Genomic DNA, 16,238 nt, shown 5'->3' with positions numbered 1-16,238 from the left:
CGACGAAAATCGGATGTAGTGTGAATCCAGCATAGGGCAGCAGCAAGCAGTTCAGACTTCAGAGACACAGTGCAGGAATAATGGTTCCTGCACATTGGACGCGGAAACGCTTGCCGCGCGGCAAAATGTGACGCGGTAGTCAATAAAGCGTCGTTTATAATAGGCCGTAACCGTTAACTTAGACCGGTGCCGTAAAAGTTGGAAGATAGGAAACCCGTGTTACCATTTATAATAGCCGGCAAAAATCTGTTGATTTTGACCGAAAAGTTGACTCAACTTTATCTTTACCGGCCTACGGCCACGGAAAAATACGAAAAAAGTACAAAAGAATGGAAAAGTGCAAAATACCAAGGGATTCAAGTGCAAAAGAACTTTTCTTCATTATCCACTGTAGCCATGTCTTTAAATAAATTATAAAAATGTCCTTTATCTTTTCTTTTTTTATTTATTGGACGTACACTCCAACGGCGTTTGTTCCTGATTTTTTTATTTAACGGTGCGTCTGCATATTCAGTATATGCTAGCCCCAGAATTGATAAGAACATTCCACACATTGCTATTTCGGACAAATCCATACTTTTTATTAAATTTAAAATTTATTTATATGACTAATGATCTTTAAAGTTATGTGATTATACCGTGGCCGTAACATCGGTACTGGCTATTATAAACCGCTCCTTTACAGATTATGGTAACGGCCTCTACGGTTAAGGCCACTGAATTACGGTTACGGCCTATTATAAACGACGCTTAAGCTTACAGCTCCTATCGTGTTCATTGGCTGCGTTCAGCAGACTCAACAGTTTTGCAACCGTTTTATGATTGTCTGCTGAGATAGGACCATTCTTCTAGATCTAAAAGTATGATCCAATTAGCGCGAAGGAAACTTACAACAGTTGCAAAACAAACGTTCTGCTGAACGCACCCATTGGCTACCGCGTCACATTTTGCCGCGCGGCAAACGTTTCTGCGTCCAGTGTGCGGGAGCCATAAAGAAGAAACCTGTTAATGATCTCATGTTACGAAACAGCTCTTTTGTTGTCAAATCTTTATTTTTATAGGAAAACGCATTAAGTACATTTTTATCACAATTTTCGGTGATCGGGGTATTCGTAGCATCCCCTTGAAAATTTATTTCTGGATATTAAAATGGTGAGAATAAATATTACTCTTGTTTATTGAGTATCTATCAATCATCATTTAGTAATTATTTAGAATAGTTACTTCACCGATTTTGATGAAATTAGTCTCATTCGGTGCGTTTTCACTCAAAACGAAGGAATCTGGTAGAAAAAGTTGGCGGTCTACCCCGCGAACTGAGATATTAAGCGTTAAAGTTGACCACTGTTGAGGTTAGGAAATCTGTCAGCCACGCAACATTGCGAAATTATAATCCATGTAGACAGTGGGTTGTGTAGACAGTAGTGCTCATTGGTTTAGGGCGGCTACGCCGCCCCGAACAAAAGCAAGAACGTCCTATCCGCTTGGGGCCTGACCACTTAGAAGTTGCAGCCTAGTCAGTGTCCGCTTGGAATATTTCTAACCTATGAAGACAGTGGGGTGTGAGAACAGTCTTTAGAAACAGTAAGTAAAAACCCATTTGGAATTCGAGGTGTGAGGATAGTATTTCTAAAGCTTATTTTTATTAAACTGTCTCTAAAGACTGTTCTCACACCCCACTGTCTTCATGGGTTATAATTTCGCAATGTTGCGTGGCTGTGAAAGATTTCCTAACCTCAACAGTCGTCAATTTTAATGCTTAATATCTCGGTTCGCGGGGCAGACCGCCAACTTTTTCTGCCAGATTTCTTCGTTTTGAGTGACAACGCGTCGAATGAGCCTAATTTCATCAAAATCAGAGATGAGGTAGCTATTCTAAATAATTACCTTCTTTGTTTTTTTTTTTTTTCAGTACGCTTTAACTCATAAGACAGAAAATGCCCATGAGGATAGTATATGGACTTGTGGATGGGGTTGTCCAAAGAGGAAGAAAGAACATCCGGATAATGAAGATTCACGGTAATTAAAGAGTTAATTTACAATAAGTAAAAAAATTATTTTAATGACAGAGATATATTTGACAGTGATTCTGTACAGTCTAATGAAAACGAGACGGTAGAATATCTAGTAACAGCTTCTGTGGATGATTCTGTGAAAGTATGGGAACTGAAGGAGGGTACTTTGAAGTTAAAACATAAGTTAACTGGATATTCCTTAGGAGTTGTATCTATAGCTATTAGCTCAGATGGATCAAGTAAACAAATAGACATATTGACTTAAAATATATTAAATAGCTTAGATTTATGTTTTATCATTAATTTATAGAATGTGCCTCAAGTTCACTTGATTCAAGTTTGAAATTATGGGACTTGTATTCTGGTGATAAGTTATTGAGCATTGAAGTTGGTCCAGTAGACATTTGGACTTTAGTCTTTTCTCCAGATGATAAATTCATTGTATCCGGCAGTCATGCTGGTAAGATACATCTGTATGGGACTGATAATGGTAAACAAGAACAGACTTTAGATACAAGAGGTGGAAAATTTACATTAAGTGTAGCATATGTAAGTACATTGTATAAAAATCTATGATACATGTAATTTGTATATAAGAGGTTGCTTTTCACAGAGTCCCGATGGTAAATATATTGCAAGCGGCGCAATAGATGGTATTATTAATATCTTTGACGTTGCTTATGGAAAAGTTTTACGTACCTTGGAAGGTAGATCCAAATATATTATAACATTATCGAGACATAAAATGTTCTATCTTTAAATTTATATTATTTAGGTCACGCGATGCCTATCAGATCTTTATGTTTCTCACCCGACTCTCAGTTGCTTCTTACAGCATCTGACGACGGCCATATGAAACTATATGATGTGTGAGTAAATTTTAAGTTTATAAATATGCAGAATTAATAACATTACTTCATAAAAATAACATGTTACTATTACTATTATTTTTTGTAAAAAAAGTAACGGTAATCGTAATCTGGTAACTTTTTATTAAGTTTACTCGTTACTAATTTTATAAAGTACCAGTAACGATGATGTGTTATCGTTACTGTTACTTAGAAAAGTAACGATTTGTTACTTTTTTTGTAATAAGTATTAAAGTAAGATATTAAATTTAAAAATTACATTATTTAATAATCAATGTTAATCGTAACAATCAATATTAAAATTTTGAACTCTGTCCCTATTCTTGAAAAGAAATTTATACAAAAATATAAGGAAATACTACAGTATACGTGTACCATAGTATTTTCCTAAAATTTCGTATGTTTTTTTCAAGAATAGAGGCCCTGGTCTCTATATAGTAAGCTTTTCTTTATATTAAATTTATATGTAATAAATCTTATATAGTTCTTTATATTAATGAAATTGAATGCCTTTCAGAACCAGCACAAGTTGTTAATGTGTATATAAATATTTTTTATTAAAATAGACATATATTTACAATAATCGAACTGTTAGTACTTGTTGGTATTTGTCAATTATTAACATTTTCATTAAACTGGACAGTTTGATGAACAATTGCGACAAAAAATGTTTTGTTTCGATCTTTGATGGCTGTATATCTATTGTCCACATCACTATAATTAGCTAATTTATGGTGCGTTCGGAGAGACGCTATTAGCGCTATTTCTGTCATTCTATGTTTTATGTCTAATAAACAATAAAGATAGAATGACAGAAGTAGCGCTAATAGCGTCTCTCCGAACGCACCATTAAAATAATATAATCTCATTGGTGAAACAGTGAAAAATTACTAGAAACAGGCCGATGTGAGTGGTGTGAATGCATTCCAATATTCACTACAAATACTAAAAATTTGTAGTCCATGTTACATATATATGTATACTATGGCCCGTATTCAGAACGCGCTTTTATCGATAAAAGCGTGCTTTTATCTCTGAAATTCTATAATATGCGTGACGTAAAGTATAGTATGTTAGCGCGTTAACATCGTTGTAAGCGCGTTCTGAATAGGGGCCTATAAATTTTCAGTATTGATAATGACTATCGGAATGCAGCCTAAGATATAAAGTGCAAAATATTTGTCGATATTTAAATTTGTATTATAAAACGTGTTTAGCCAATTAAAAATAATGCGATCTATTGAATAGTTGTAAAGTAATAAGGGATTAAAGGAATAATAAGAGAGTAGAATAAAAATAACAGGTGAATTCGTTTCTGTAAAAATACAATGACGTTACCGTTATTGTTACAGAAAAGAAAGTAACGATCGTTATCGAAAAATAGTAACGAAAATGATAACGCGTTACTTGTAACTTGTAACGCGTTATCATTTTCGTTACTATTTTTCGATAACGATCGTTACTTTCTTTTCTGATCGTTACTTCCCAACTCTGTAAATATGTATGGATTTTTTGACACTATAACTTGAACTAAGTTTTGACTATGAAAAGAAATATGATTATATATGAACTTTTTTGTTTCTTCTTAATTTGATTGATTGCGAAGGAAAGAGACTATTACCTCTCTGCCCAACCTCCATTCTGTAGAATTGATGTTTACTTTAATTTTTATTTATTATTATTGTTTGAAAGTTCTTTCCAAAGAATAATGTATCATGATTCATTTATCCCCAATTATCTGGGGACTAAGTTTATGTCTTTCGAACAATTTGATTCACAGGGAAATTTCATTCTCTTTTATAGGCAAATTCTTATTAAAAATTGTGTATCGTCATACATGCAAGATGGCAATTAATGGGAATTAAACCCAGATTTTGTTGAACAAGCTATTACTCTTTAGCAGTGATCTATATCCAGCATCCTTATAAATATTCTAACTTTTTTACTAAACAGAAATCGACAAATGCTTTATATTCTTTTTTTATTTAGCAAAGATGCAAATCTAGCAGGAACGATGTCGGGTCATGCTTCTTGGGTACTTGGTGTGGCTTTCTCACCAGATGGACAGCAATTTGCATCAAGTAGTTCCGATCATACAGTCAAGATTTGGGAATTAGCACAAAGACAATGTTTGCATACATTTCGTGAACATAAGGATCAAGTATGTCTCTTAAACATGAAATAATTTTGTTTTATTCAAGCAAAAGTATAATTTAAAATTTTAATAAATTAATTTTTATAATAGGTCTGGTCAGTCAAGTATAATCCACAGCGAAATAATATAATTGCATCAGTGTCTGAGGATAAATCTATTAATTTATACGAATGTCCTGTATATGACAAATAATTGCATTAAGGATCAATAAATATTTTTTGTCTGCTATACCGTTTATTCTGTTTATTAGTTGCAAACAACTGATGACATTTCTTTCAAGTTTATGAAAGACCGGAGGATATTTTTTAGTTATAAATTTTATACTGCAAGTTAGTTATAAATTTTTGTACTGCAAGTAGTAATGTACAAATTATAAAGATATCTGTGACGAATATTTAAAATGTGTTAATATGTAAAAAAATTATTCTTAAAACCTAGAACGGAATGAAAATAACGTTATAAAAAAGAAATTACAAGAATAGCCATGGTGTACAGATCAAATATTTTTTATTGACTAACATAAAATAAAATAAAGGTACCCTGACGTGGTTCCAAGTTGGCGGGGTTAAATTTAATTAACCCGAACTGGAACAGGGTAAAATATTATTACAGAGAAGACTTTTCAATTAAATAAATAAATACGTATAATAAATGCTAGCTCATGTACCAAAAGATCTCCTTGCAATAAGAGTTTGGTAATGATCTGATTCCCACACAAAAAAAGGAAAATTGATATGACAAGAGAGATAAAATTAAAAATAAAATTAAAAATGAAAACTCGCAGTTGTGCTCGTTTGCATTGAAATCTTCGATGAAAGAAAAAAATATTAAATAGTAACTAAACATATAATATTTTAATCTTCAATCTATATCTTATTGACCTGTACATCCCTTTAATAATACATTTACTTCCGAAAGGGATCGATTTTGATAGACACTGCTTATAAGCGAAACTAGTATCCATGTAATATGATGAAGATATATTAGCTGTAAACTGGTAACTTAAATATATACTCGTAAAATTTTTTGTTCAGTATTGTAATGTCATTTTTAATAAACTACTTAGACCGCTTTACATTCATGGTCGATATAAACGATATTTCTTCATTACGATTAATTTTCAATCAAAGCTAATTTCGCTTATTCCAGATCTTTGTCGCCTTACTTATCAGTCTTGATAAAATAATTATATTTTGTATCTCCATTTGTAAGAGATGGTACGAATCAGTTAATATGAAAGAAATAAAATACAGATTACGCCTTATTCCTCTCCGATTTTTCAATTTCAAATACAAAGATATATCATTAGCAATGTATCACCAGCGTATCGTGCTACACATCGTATATAATTTTAAACACGCTACTAAAACTTTCTATATCCTCTTACGTTATATTATATATATTGATATATATATATATATATATACAAAATTGAATAAATAATCGATTAGAATCATCGCTACATATCATGGTACATATTCTAGTCTTCGACCATGGCTACATATTATAGACTACGTTTACACGGCTCGATTTACATCAAAGTTATAACATCGATGTTATGAAAACTGGCCAGTCGTAGTTATTTGCCAGTTTCATAACATCGATGTTATAACTTCGGCGTAAATCGAGTCATGTAAACGTAGTCGTAAATTTTCGACTGATTCTCTTTCTTATTTCAAACTCGAAATTATTCTATATCATCATGTATATATACAGCAGATAAAATAGACAAGAATGATCTTGAAATTTCCTATTAATATTTCACATAATTCTGTCGTTATTGAAGAAATTGGCATCGCGTACAAGATTACGGATATTATAACTATTTTATATTCTAGATAAAAAGAGTAAAAGAACTCGTATACGCCACACGTAACGAGACAAAGAATATAAGATTAAAATTATCTACTTGTAATGCGTATCACATATGACGAATGTGTGCGAGCAAACTTATTATAGCAAGCGAATATACACAATGACTAGTCAGGAACGAAAAAGAGGCGACGATTATTACAGAATTTATTTATGTTTTGTTTACGGGGTTCGTCTCTTTATACCGTCGTTACCCGAGTGGATCCTGTGGCTATTTCTGTGTGTGTGTAGCAATCTATCGTTTCTAATTTACCCTGCTCCTCGTTCGATCTAATTTTGGCCGCTTGCGATGGAATGTCTGAGTTTGGATTGTAGTTGAAAAGCGATACGATTGCTGAAGTTGGCATCCGCACTCCGCTACTGCTGTCCTCCGCTGTTGTCATTGGGTCCACTCGAATGAAAGAACCAAGCCTGGATATTCTTTTGGTGAGATCCGCTTCTGCCGCGAGATCAGCGCTCGGTTGCTTCTTCATGATCACTAGAATATCACTCAACTGTGTGATTTCCCGCTTGTACGTTTCTTGTACAGAAGATTTCACTGGTATCTTGCAAGGCGCTTCATAGGCATTCATACCCGTGAAATCGCAAGAGTTCCTGTACTTAAGACCGTCACATTCGATCTGCGTGCCTAAAACTGGTTGTCGGTTGGATTTGGATTTGTAGGACGATATCTCGCCATTGCTGCCGTTCTCTTGGGAAATTCCCTCGAACGTGGAACTGCGGAATAGTCTGTATGCTGGCGGGTTGTTGAATGTGCCAGCGGTTGCGACGTTTACCTCAGTGGCACTATTGGTGGGCCTTATCCATTGCCTAGTGTCCGGCTTCTCGAAACGCTGCTTATTCTTGTTTTCCTCGACCTTCTTCCAAAGATTCGCAATCTTACTCGTTGCCTCCTTCGCCAACTTACGATTTTGTACGTTCATAGGTGAATTAGAAATTATGCTGGAATTACTATTAGATTGTTGTCCCAGTGGATTGATCTTTCGAACGGTTTTGTCATTCTGGAGCACATTACCGTTAAGAACTTTTGTTAACACACCTATTTTTCCAGATGATATTTTTTTCGGTACCGTTAACAATCCTTTAGATGATTGCATCTTTTCGGAACTGTTAACCATAATTTTTGGCTGATACTCTTGTTGCGTTTTCACAGAGAGTTTGGATTTTCCCGCTGCCGAATATATCTTCGATGAAACACCTCTAATCGGTTTGGCGATCTTCGTCTTTATTGGGGAAGACGACGCGGAATGCACTGTCGGTGCATTATCTACCTCTGGCTCGTCCTTTGTAAAAGTTCCTTGACGTTCCAATAGCTTAATTGGGACTTCTGACGGTTTGCTATCGTTTTGATAGTTTGACGAGCAAGCCGAAGGTGTACTATGACGCTTAGTGGGTTTAGTGAAAATTAACATGGATCCCCTTTGAGGTACGGACGCCCTTTTAGAAACAGTCGCCAAATTTCGTGTCTTCTTTTCTACGTCCACGGAAAGCGAAGTCCTCTTCGGACTCGTATTAGATTTCGGAGAGTCCTTCGTAGCAACCATTGTACTATTGTTATTCTTTCGCAAAGTGATGGCTCTAGTAGCTCTAACAATGGGTGAAGTATTGCTGCGACCTATTGGTATCCCACTGACAGAGTTCACTTGCTTCAATGGCGAGGATTGTGGGGTCGGCTTTCGCGTTATTGGGTTGGAATATAGTGCTTTTCTTCGTCCTCGAATAGTCTTCGGGCTTTCTGGCTCAGATTTATCCGTCCCAGTGGAATCCATGCTCGGATCTCGACCTAGCGTTGGCGGCTTGATTATTCGTGCTCTTTTTGTTTCTCTAGGTTCTTGTCCTTTATCAGCGCAATTGGACTCCTCGTCGCTGCCTGAATCAACTGGGTTTGCCAAGCCCAGATTCTCGTAAGCGACTTCTATGTGCTCGCCTTCCAATTCCTCATTGTCAATATTTGCCACGGGAGTTTGGGCGTCGTTGTCGTATTGTGTACTTGTCAGTTTTTTTGAAAGTCCGTTTACGAAATGCATTCTTAGGTTATGATTTGATTCGGGATCATTCAACGCCAAAGTAGTCTCGCAACGCAAAATATCATCTGCGGTCGAATCATTAGCTTTGTTTGACTCATTTAGAGTGTTTAGTACGATGGTGGTATTCTGTTCTAGCATGCTTTGAATTTCCTCCCGCACGTATTCTTGCGCACTTGCTTGCCCCTCTTCCATTATGCCGGTGATTGAAGCTTGATTGGAAGCGGAATTGCATTCCATCTCTTTGAACATGGTTTCTGAATCGTTCAACGTCCTTGTACGATATCTCTCCCTGTTTTCTTGCGAATCCCCGTGTTTCCTTCTCAATGCTTTACACACGGGCAACTTCGTGAGCATAGGAATTGAAGACTTGACGGAGGATATAACTTCCTGTTTCTCAACGGTGTCTTCAATGGTCATCTTGTGTGTTGTCTCTTCCTTAGTTTGGACTACGTTCAGATCCGGAAAAGGATTCTCTAGTACTTGTGTCTGGAATCTCGCTCTATTCTCTTGTCTGCGTTGCTTTGGCGTTAGTTTTGAGAAAGGAGAACATTTTCTACGTGGAATTCTATTGCCCGCATCGTTGACGATATCGTCTTGTCTTCGTCGTTCTTCCTCTTCTTTCTTGATGATCTCTGCGGCAATGGTATATGTCTTGTATCTCTCTTTCGCTAAGTTCCGTTTTTGTTTCGGGGTTAAATAGCTCTTCGAATGCGATCGCTTCTTCGGCGTCGATTCAGCCGAACTGCTGACGCAATATTCGGACGAGATTGGCGTGACTGCCTCGTCAGTATCGTTCTCTGCTTCATCAATCACTTCCGCTACGATCGAGTGTACCACTTCATCAGTGTGCAACTCCATATCTATGCACAAAGTGTCGCTGCACATAATGTCGGTAGTTGCTTCCATCGTGGATTCATCCATTTCAGTCACCTCATTGAACAAGGACGGTGGATTGATGTTCTCCAGACATTCACTCAGACTGTTACTCGTACTGTTCTGCATACCTTCGACATAATGCATGCATGTCATGGACAGCACGTTGGCAACTGGCTTCAGCATCTCAAACACTGCTGGATCGCTGCCAGTCAAATTATGTGATTCTTGTTCTTTCGAATCCGCAATCTCCGATGTAATGCTAGCCACGCTTAACATGCTATTCTCCATATCACCTACATCTGGCAGTTCGTCCATCATGGATGGTGGTTTGACATTCTCCAAATGTGAGTTGGTGCACTCGTTCAGCAGATTTTCCAGGCTAGTCGTGTGGCTCTGACCTTGACCCAGTGCTCGCTTGGCTACCACGCCAACTGGCAAGGACTTCTTCCGCACGTTGCGAGAATCATTGAAATTTCTCATTGGGGCCGGTGGTAATGACGTAGAATAGCACCTATCTCGGTTGATGAACATCTCAGTGTTGTCAGCAGTGCCAGCGTAACTTGCCGTCAATGAAAGTAAACTTCCCATCGAGGACGGCGGTTTGATCGCCTCGAGGTCAATGGATATCAGACTCGTTGTTTCGAGCTCGTTCTGGTTATTTATCTCTGCGTCCACCGCTTCTGCTAATTTGATAGCCTCGCGTTGGATGATTTTTGACTCTGTCATGTTAATCTGCTCGGTATTCTCTGATATAGTAGTACGCTGATTTTCCTGTGCGTCGCTGTTGAATGAAGCCACCAACGGTGCGCTCATGCTGATGCTGGGAAAGGAAATGTCATTGGGCGAATCCTCATTCCATGTGTCGCACGTTACACTCTGTTTCATCGTACCGGAATCTCGTTCACGTATCGCTTCGGTTTGTTGAACCAGCGTTGCCGTCAATCGATCTAACGAAGCAATCATAGCATCGGGATCTCTTTGTCGCCTATATGTCTCTTCTTTTGTATGTTTCTCTGCACAGTCACGATGAAGAACATCTAAGGTCCTCATGATTTCAAAGGTTGTTTCCGATTTGCCGTTCCTATTATCCTTAATCTCAATTTCATCATTATTTCTTCCTTTTATTATGTCTATTTGTTTGTTGTATAACTTTAATTGTGACTTAACATAATCTGCGTTACTTTGATTCAATGTGATGTTGCCTTCGGATTTTATACCGGATTGAATACATAATTCTAAAAGCGCATGTTCAGACTGCTCGACAGAGTCGATCGATTCGCTGCTTTCAGAATCTTTTGATTGCTTCATAGATGGTATATCTGTGAGTTGAACGTCAATTATTGCTTCGTCTGCTCTAATGGAGCTATTTTGATCTCTGCCAGGTTCATCAGTTATAACAAAATCATTGGGAACGTTTTTATCTAAAGATGAATTAGATGTCTGTAATATAGATATTGCCTCTTCTGAGAAATTATTGCTGAGATTATTACCATTTACTGTTTTCATGGTCGTAGTGTTATTTGATTTCTCATTATGTATATTATCCATGTTTGTCGTTATCTGTGAACAAAATACCTTTCAAAATATAATTAAAATAAGTATTATATGTAATATAGTGTTATGAAAAATTAATATTAAAAAGTCAATCTGAAATGTTCTTACTGTGACTATTTCCAATTGAAGATTCTTTTTAGATAGTTTTCCATTATTATCTTTCTTGTCTTCTCTATTCTTCTCCGCCAAAATGTTTTCAGCTGTGGTTCCACGAGGCTCTACATACTTTACATTAAACGATGAACTATCGGACATTACAGTTCCTTTATGTTCGACTTGATTTAAAGCAAGACTAGTTTGATATCGAGTCAGATTATTTTCTAATCGAGGAAGTTTTTCGAGATTATTTCCTATAAAGGAATGTCTGTGCCTATGAAATAAGATAATTTCGTGAAAATTGTAAAGTAACAAATTACGTTAAGTGCCACAGTAATAATTAATATTTTACCGATTATTTTGCATTCCAATGTTAATACAAGCGGCTAATAAATCCTCATCATCCTCGTCTCCGTCGCTAACTTGATCTATATATATATCCAGAAAAAATTTTTTGTATTTACTGAATTAGTCTATTTTTCCACAATTTTCGCGGAATTATATATACTACTTACATCCTGAATCGTTATTGGAAATCTTTAAACTAGTACTGTCAGCTGAGAGTTCAATGTCACTCAATGGTAAATTTTTATTTACTTTATTTGGTTTGGAGTCTGCAAATTTATATTATTTGTGAGAAAGCCTGTTAAGTCTGTTTAAGTTATACGAAATATTTAGGCTAAGTAAATTGTTTTAGATTACCTAGACTGTTAATCCTAGAGCTGGATTCCCCATTACGATCGTCATTATATTCAGAATTTCCTAATATCATTGAAATTGGCGTCGTTCTTACACTGCGCAAATATCATGCAAACAATTATTAAAAAAAAAAACACATTCTAATGTAATATAACAATTCATTATTTAAAGCACTGATGGATTCTACATAAATATCAAGTATCATGATTACTTAGACAGCATAATTACCTTGAATGACTTTGCACAATTGCATCTTCTCGATTGTCTTTTTGCTTGTCTTGATCTTCAAGATATGGTAACGAATGATTTGCACTCTCATCGTCCGTAAGACGTGTCACGTCTCGTAAATTCAACTCCGTTTCCGATTTGGCAAAGTCGTTCAGTTTTGGTACGTTCATCAATGACGGCGCTTTGCATTCACCGTGACTATCTACATGACTCGCCTTATATCGTTCTGGTAATTTCTTCGACAAGTTCTTTATACGACTATCATCCTGCAGATCGGAAGCGGAAGTGGCTCTGGACGAGTTCAAGGATGCACGCGGCGTTCCCTCCGTGTAGTAAGTTTTAATTGTGTCCTCGTGCTGAAGTCCTTGATCATTGCCTGAGAAGAAATCGGATTGCTTCTCGTCATCTATAGTTTGTTCGCCGTACCGCAGGCTATAATCGGTTGGTTGATCCAAATCTGTTTCAGCATAATCACCGAATAAGTTATCGTCCGGACTTTGAATGATCGTTGCGGACGATATTGCTTTTTGAACACTGTTTAGTGTGTCATGTTTGCGCAATAAGACTTTCCTCGCGTTTTCTTTCATAGAAGGAACATCAGACAGGTCGGAGGTCAGCTTTGAATTGTCAACAATTGCATCTGTGGTTGTTCGATAATCCAATTTAATACGAACAGTCGCTTCGACTTCCTCGGACACGCTAGATTGACTACCAGCTTTGGACAAGGATGACATACTTTGATCGATCAGAGATATATTGTTCTCGATGGAAGAGTGTAGCGAGATCTGAGAAGGTTCTTGATTGGGCACTGCGGCCCATGATATAGTAGAATTCGTGCATTTCAGCTTGTTTAATGTCGAACCGAAAACATCAGAAGGCTTTAGTTGTTCCGGTATTGCGTTTTTATAACGCAGAGTGTATTTTCTCTCGGAGGAGGTGGTTCTCGGGTGAACGTCGCCACACACGCCGTTGTTGCCGAATCCGACAGCAGAATGCAACGACGAGGATTGTTGCTTGACCTGCGACTCGGTGGGCGATATGCCATTCAGAACATGACGATTTACCCGCTCGAACATAGTGTCGGAATGGGTGCTCGTCACAGAACGCATCGAATCTCTACTCTCGCTCCTGGCAACTCCGTTGCATTTGACAGCAGACGTGTTAGGCTGACCGTGCAACTGATAAGAGCGCAATCTATGAGCGTTGACGCCGAGAAAGCTATGATCAAGTTTGAATGTGAATTTTTCATTTTTGTTGGTTGGCGACGTGCTCGGTTCGATATTATCGCATGTTTCCGCCAGACTTTGGTCGATCTCCTGCTCCAGAGCCCGCTGCCTGCGAGCGACCAGGCTTGGTAAAGTTGACAGTCCCAGTCCTCGAGCGGTAGAGTCTAAATGGACGAGATTGTTACAACCAGGTCTAGCACTCAATAGATTTTTTAAGGCTGCACTAGAACCCATCGAAATCATTTTGTGCTTGGAGTGAACGAGACTGCGTAGCATCGGTACAGCGCCCAGATCCCAAAGGAGACGTTGATCCTGGGAACATCGCGCGGACAGATTCCAGAGCGCTCCGCAGGCATTACTAACTACTGTCAAGCTGGGCGATTTTAACTGTTGCAGGAGAACTTGTAAACAGCCCCTCTCTCTCACGATGGTTCGATAATCCTCTCGTACCGCCACATGGCTCGATACGTTTCTCAAAATACCACCGGCATTTTCGACTATCGCAAGCGTCTTGGACGGCGCCTTGTAGCTCAGCATGTCTACGAGAAAGGCTAGAGCGCCATCCACAACGCAGATATCCACTTTATTCGTGCTGCAGTGGGCCGACAAGTTCCACAAAGCGGATAGAATCGATTTGAGGGTGGATTCCTTGCGGCCTTCCATAGCGGCTTTCATCAGACCCGTCACCGCACCTACTTCTCTCAGAGTCTGTTTGCTGCTACTGTCGGCGCGCCAGGATAGATTTCTTAAAACGCTCGCTGTCACTTGTCTCAGATCATCGCTGGGACTTTTCAATTGCGAGACTAACGCCTTCATAAATTCCTTGAAGGAGCAGAGCAATGCCTTATTATTGCCGTCGCCGAAAGTCAAGTTGGTCAATGCCATTCCTGCGTATCGTCGCAATGTGATGCAATTCTGATCGTCGCTTTCGCTACCATGAACCAAATGATCCATCTCAATGAGTTCCGCGACCGCATGGAGGCCACCCAGCTGGCACATTGCGTGGCGATGAGCTTCATCGAAGGATAGTTTCATAAGCGCAGCTATCGTCGTCGCAGGGTGTCCCCTCTCAAGGTCGTCCGTGAGCTGATCCTGTTCCAAGGACATTCTCAGATTCTGACAATAGTCGCGCAACTGCTCGAGGAATCGAAGCACTCGTGCTTCCCGGCGACCGGCTCTCTCGTCACTTTTGGCATGCACCACATTGTGTAATGCCTGCATAGCTCTGTCTCGAGTGTCAGGATTTTGTCCAGGTGCGTGAATCAGTTGCACTAATAGCGGTAGGCAGCCGGATTGTCTCATCACCAGGCAACTGTCTATTGAAGTGCTCATTGAGAGCAAAGTCGTGCTCATATCATCTCGACCGTTCTTTTCAAGCATACCGAGTAGATTGTACACCACGTCCACCTTGGCATCTAGTCGACGATGACCTTGCAGCTCCGTGGAGTTGCCTTCGAGACCCGCAGAGTTCGAAGATGACGAGAAACTTATCACGCTGGCCACATCCTACACATGGGCATACGAGTAGAATTTGGAGCAACGTTTTCATTTTTCCAGATAACATGCAACCATTTATAGAGAGAGAGAGAGAGAGAGAGAGACACTGACTGACTTTTTGGAGTACCACATTATTTGGTATTATAATACGCTAAATATTTTAAAATCATCGTTCTTCCAAAACTACCGAATGTCCTCTTAACCATCAAAAGGATAGGCGGTGGTTTTGCGACATCTCGTATGGTACGAGAAATATTATAAATCGCAATATAACTTACGCCGTTATAACTTACATTGTGTGCAGGGAGTGATGTGCTCTGCTGAGTCGGAAAGCCAATTTGCTGATTAGCCCATACGTCTCTTCTGATGGGCCATGTTCCGCGATACAAAGACGGTAGCCTGTGGCTAGGCAGGGAAGTGCTATTCTGCTTAGCTTCCTCCTCGCTGCTACCATCCTCATTGTAACGTTTACTCCGCCTCAAGCATACCTATAATTGTAAAAGATTTTTTTCTTTCGATTTCTGATCTCGTATCGCGCGTAAGAATAGATTTTTTCCGATTTTATCAACGTGATCTTTTCTTTCGCGACAGTTTTTCAAACTCAACAAATGATACGATGCGGTCATTTTATGATGATACACGATGTTTCTTGAAATATTTACTACATGTATACACGATATAGAAAAGCATTTGTTCGTTAGTTTTAAACGCGAAATTTGTGTGTGACTTCATTTATTGACACTTTACAATTAAGCTACTTTGCTCAACGTTCACGATTCAAATAAGATGTTTTTATATTTGCGAAACGTCAATTATCTCGGATAATATTATATATACAAGAAGAAACGTGCTGTATCGTATTTGGAGCATGAAATTTTCAACACGTTCGCAAGTGAAGATGAATAAAGAAGCAATGCAACGCAGACGCATCTTAGAGGGTGATGACTTAAAGGGTTAGAAAGAGAAAGAGAAAAGAACGACTCGAGAACCGGGGCTCAGGGAGGAAAAGGAAATGTGCGTATATGTGTGCGAAAAGGGAAAACGTACGTGAGTGAGGGAATGAGCGAGTCAGAGAAGGAGGGAGGAGAGAGGGAGGGGGAGGGGAGGGAGGGAGGGAGAGAGAG

At 38.5% G+C, this 16,238-nt stretch overlaps 2 protein-coding genes across 4 annotated transcripts in view; one reads left to right on the top strand and one right to left on the bottom strand.

Moving 5' to 3' along the window:
• The first annotated feature begins 1,055 nt into the window (after nt 1-1,055).
• On the top strand, nt 1,056-5,345 carry LOC108722830 (WD repeat-containing protein 61). Its single transcript, XM_018448146.1, has 8 exons — nt 1,056-1,152; nt 1,913-2,019; nt 2,085-2,254; nt 2,326-2,564; nt 2,629-2,722; nt 2,791-2,884; nt 4,874-5,045; nt 5,130-5,345. Exons 1-8 carry the CDS (start codon nt 1,150-1,152, stop codon nt 5,229-5,231), a joined length of 981 nt encoding a protein of 326 aa, XP_018303648.1. The 5' UTR covers nt 1,056-1,149; the 3' UTR covers nt 5,232-5,345.
• Nucleotides 5,346-6,919: 1,574 nt separating this feature from the next.
• The window catches only part of LOC108722826 (uncharacterized), a 21,565-nt gene continuing 12,246 nt past the window's right edge, over nt 6,920-16,238 (bottom strand). The window contains exons 3-10 of one of the 3 annotated variants that reach the window (XM_018448140.1): nt 15,408-15,602; nt 12,392-15,123; nt 12,167-12,258; nt 11,980-12,078; nt 11,817-11,892; nt 11,477-11,738; nt 7,982-11,389; nt 6,920-7,912 (exon numbers count right to left, since the gene is read on the bottom strand). In XM_018448140.1, the coding sequence (XP_018303642.1) occupies nt 7,091-7,912; nt 7,982-11,389; nt 11,477-11,738; nt 11,817-11,892; nt 11,980-12,078; nt 12,167-12,258; nt 12,392-15,123; nt 15,408-15,602 (7,686 nt within the window). In that variant the 3' untranslated portion in view covers nt 6,920-7,090. Of the gene's footprint in view, nt 11,390-11,476; nt 11,739-11,816; nt 11,893-11,979; nt 12,079-12,166; nt 12,259-12,391; nt 15,124-15,407; nt 15,603-16,238 lie in introns of all 3 variants that reach the window. The other 2 variants (XM_018448138.1, XM_018448139.1) reach the window with 2 other exon arrangements.

This window comes from Mycetomoellerius zeteki, unplaced genomic scaffold, assembly GCF_001594055.1.
Source record: "Mycetomoellerius zeteki isolate Tzet28-1 unplaced genomic scaffold, Tzet1.0 scaffold22, whole genome shotgun sequence".
NCBI lineage: Eukaryota > Metazoa > Arthropoda > Insecta > Hymenoptera > Formicidae > Mycetomoellerius > Mycetomoellerius zeteki.
The sequence above is the reverse complement of the archived record's forward strand: the minus strand, read 5'-3'. Positions and strand labels throughout refer to the sequence as shown.

Excerpts from the sequence above, each read along its gene's own strand:
- LOC108722830 (XM_018448146.1), top strand. Across the intron at positions 2,255-2,325 it reads TATTAGCTCAGATGGATCAA|AATGTGCCTCAAGTTCACTT; the intron begins GTAAACAAATAG and ends ATTAATTTATAG. Across the intron at positions 5,046-5,129 it reads TTCGTGAACATAAGGATCAA|GTCTGGTCAGTCAAGTATAA; the intron begins GTATGTCTCTTA and ends TTTTTATAATAG.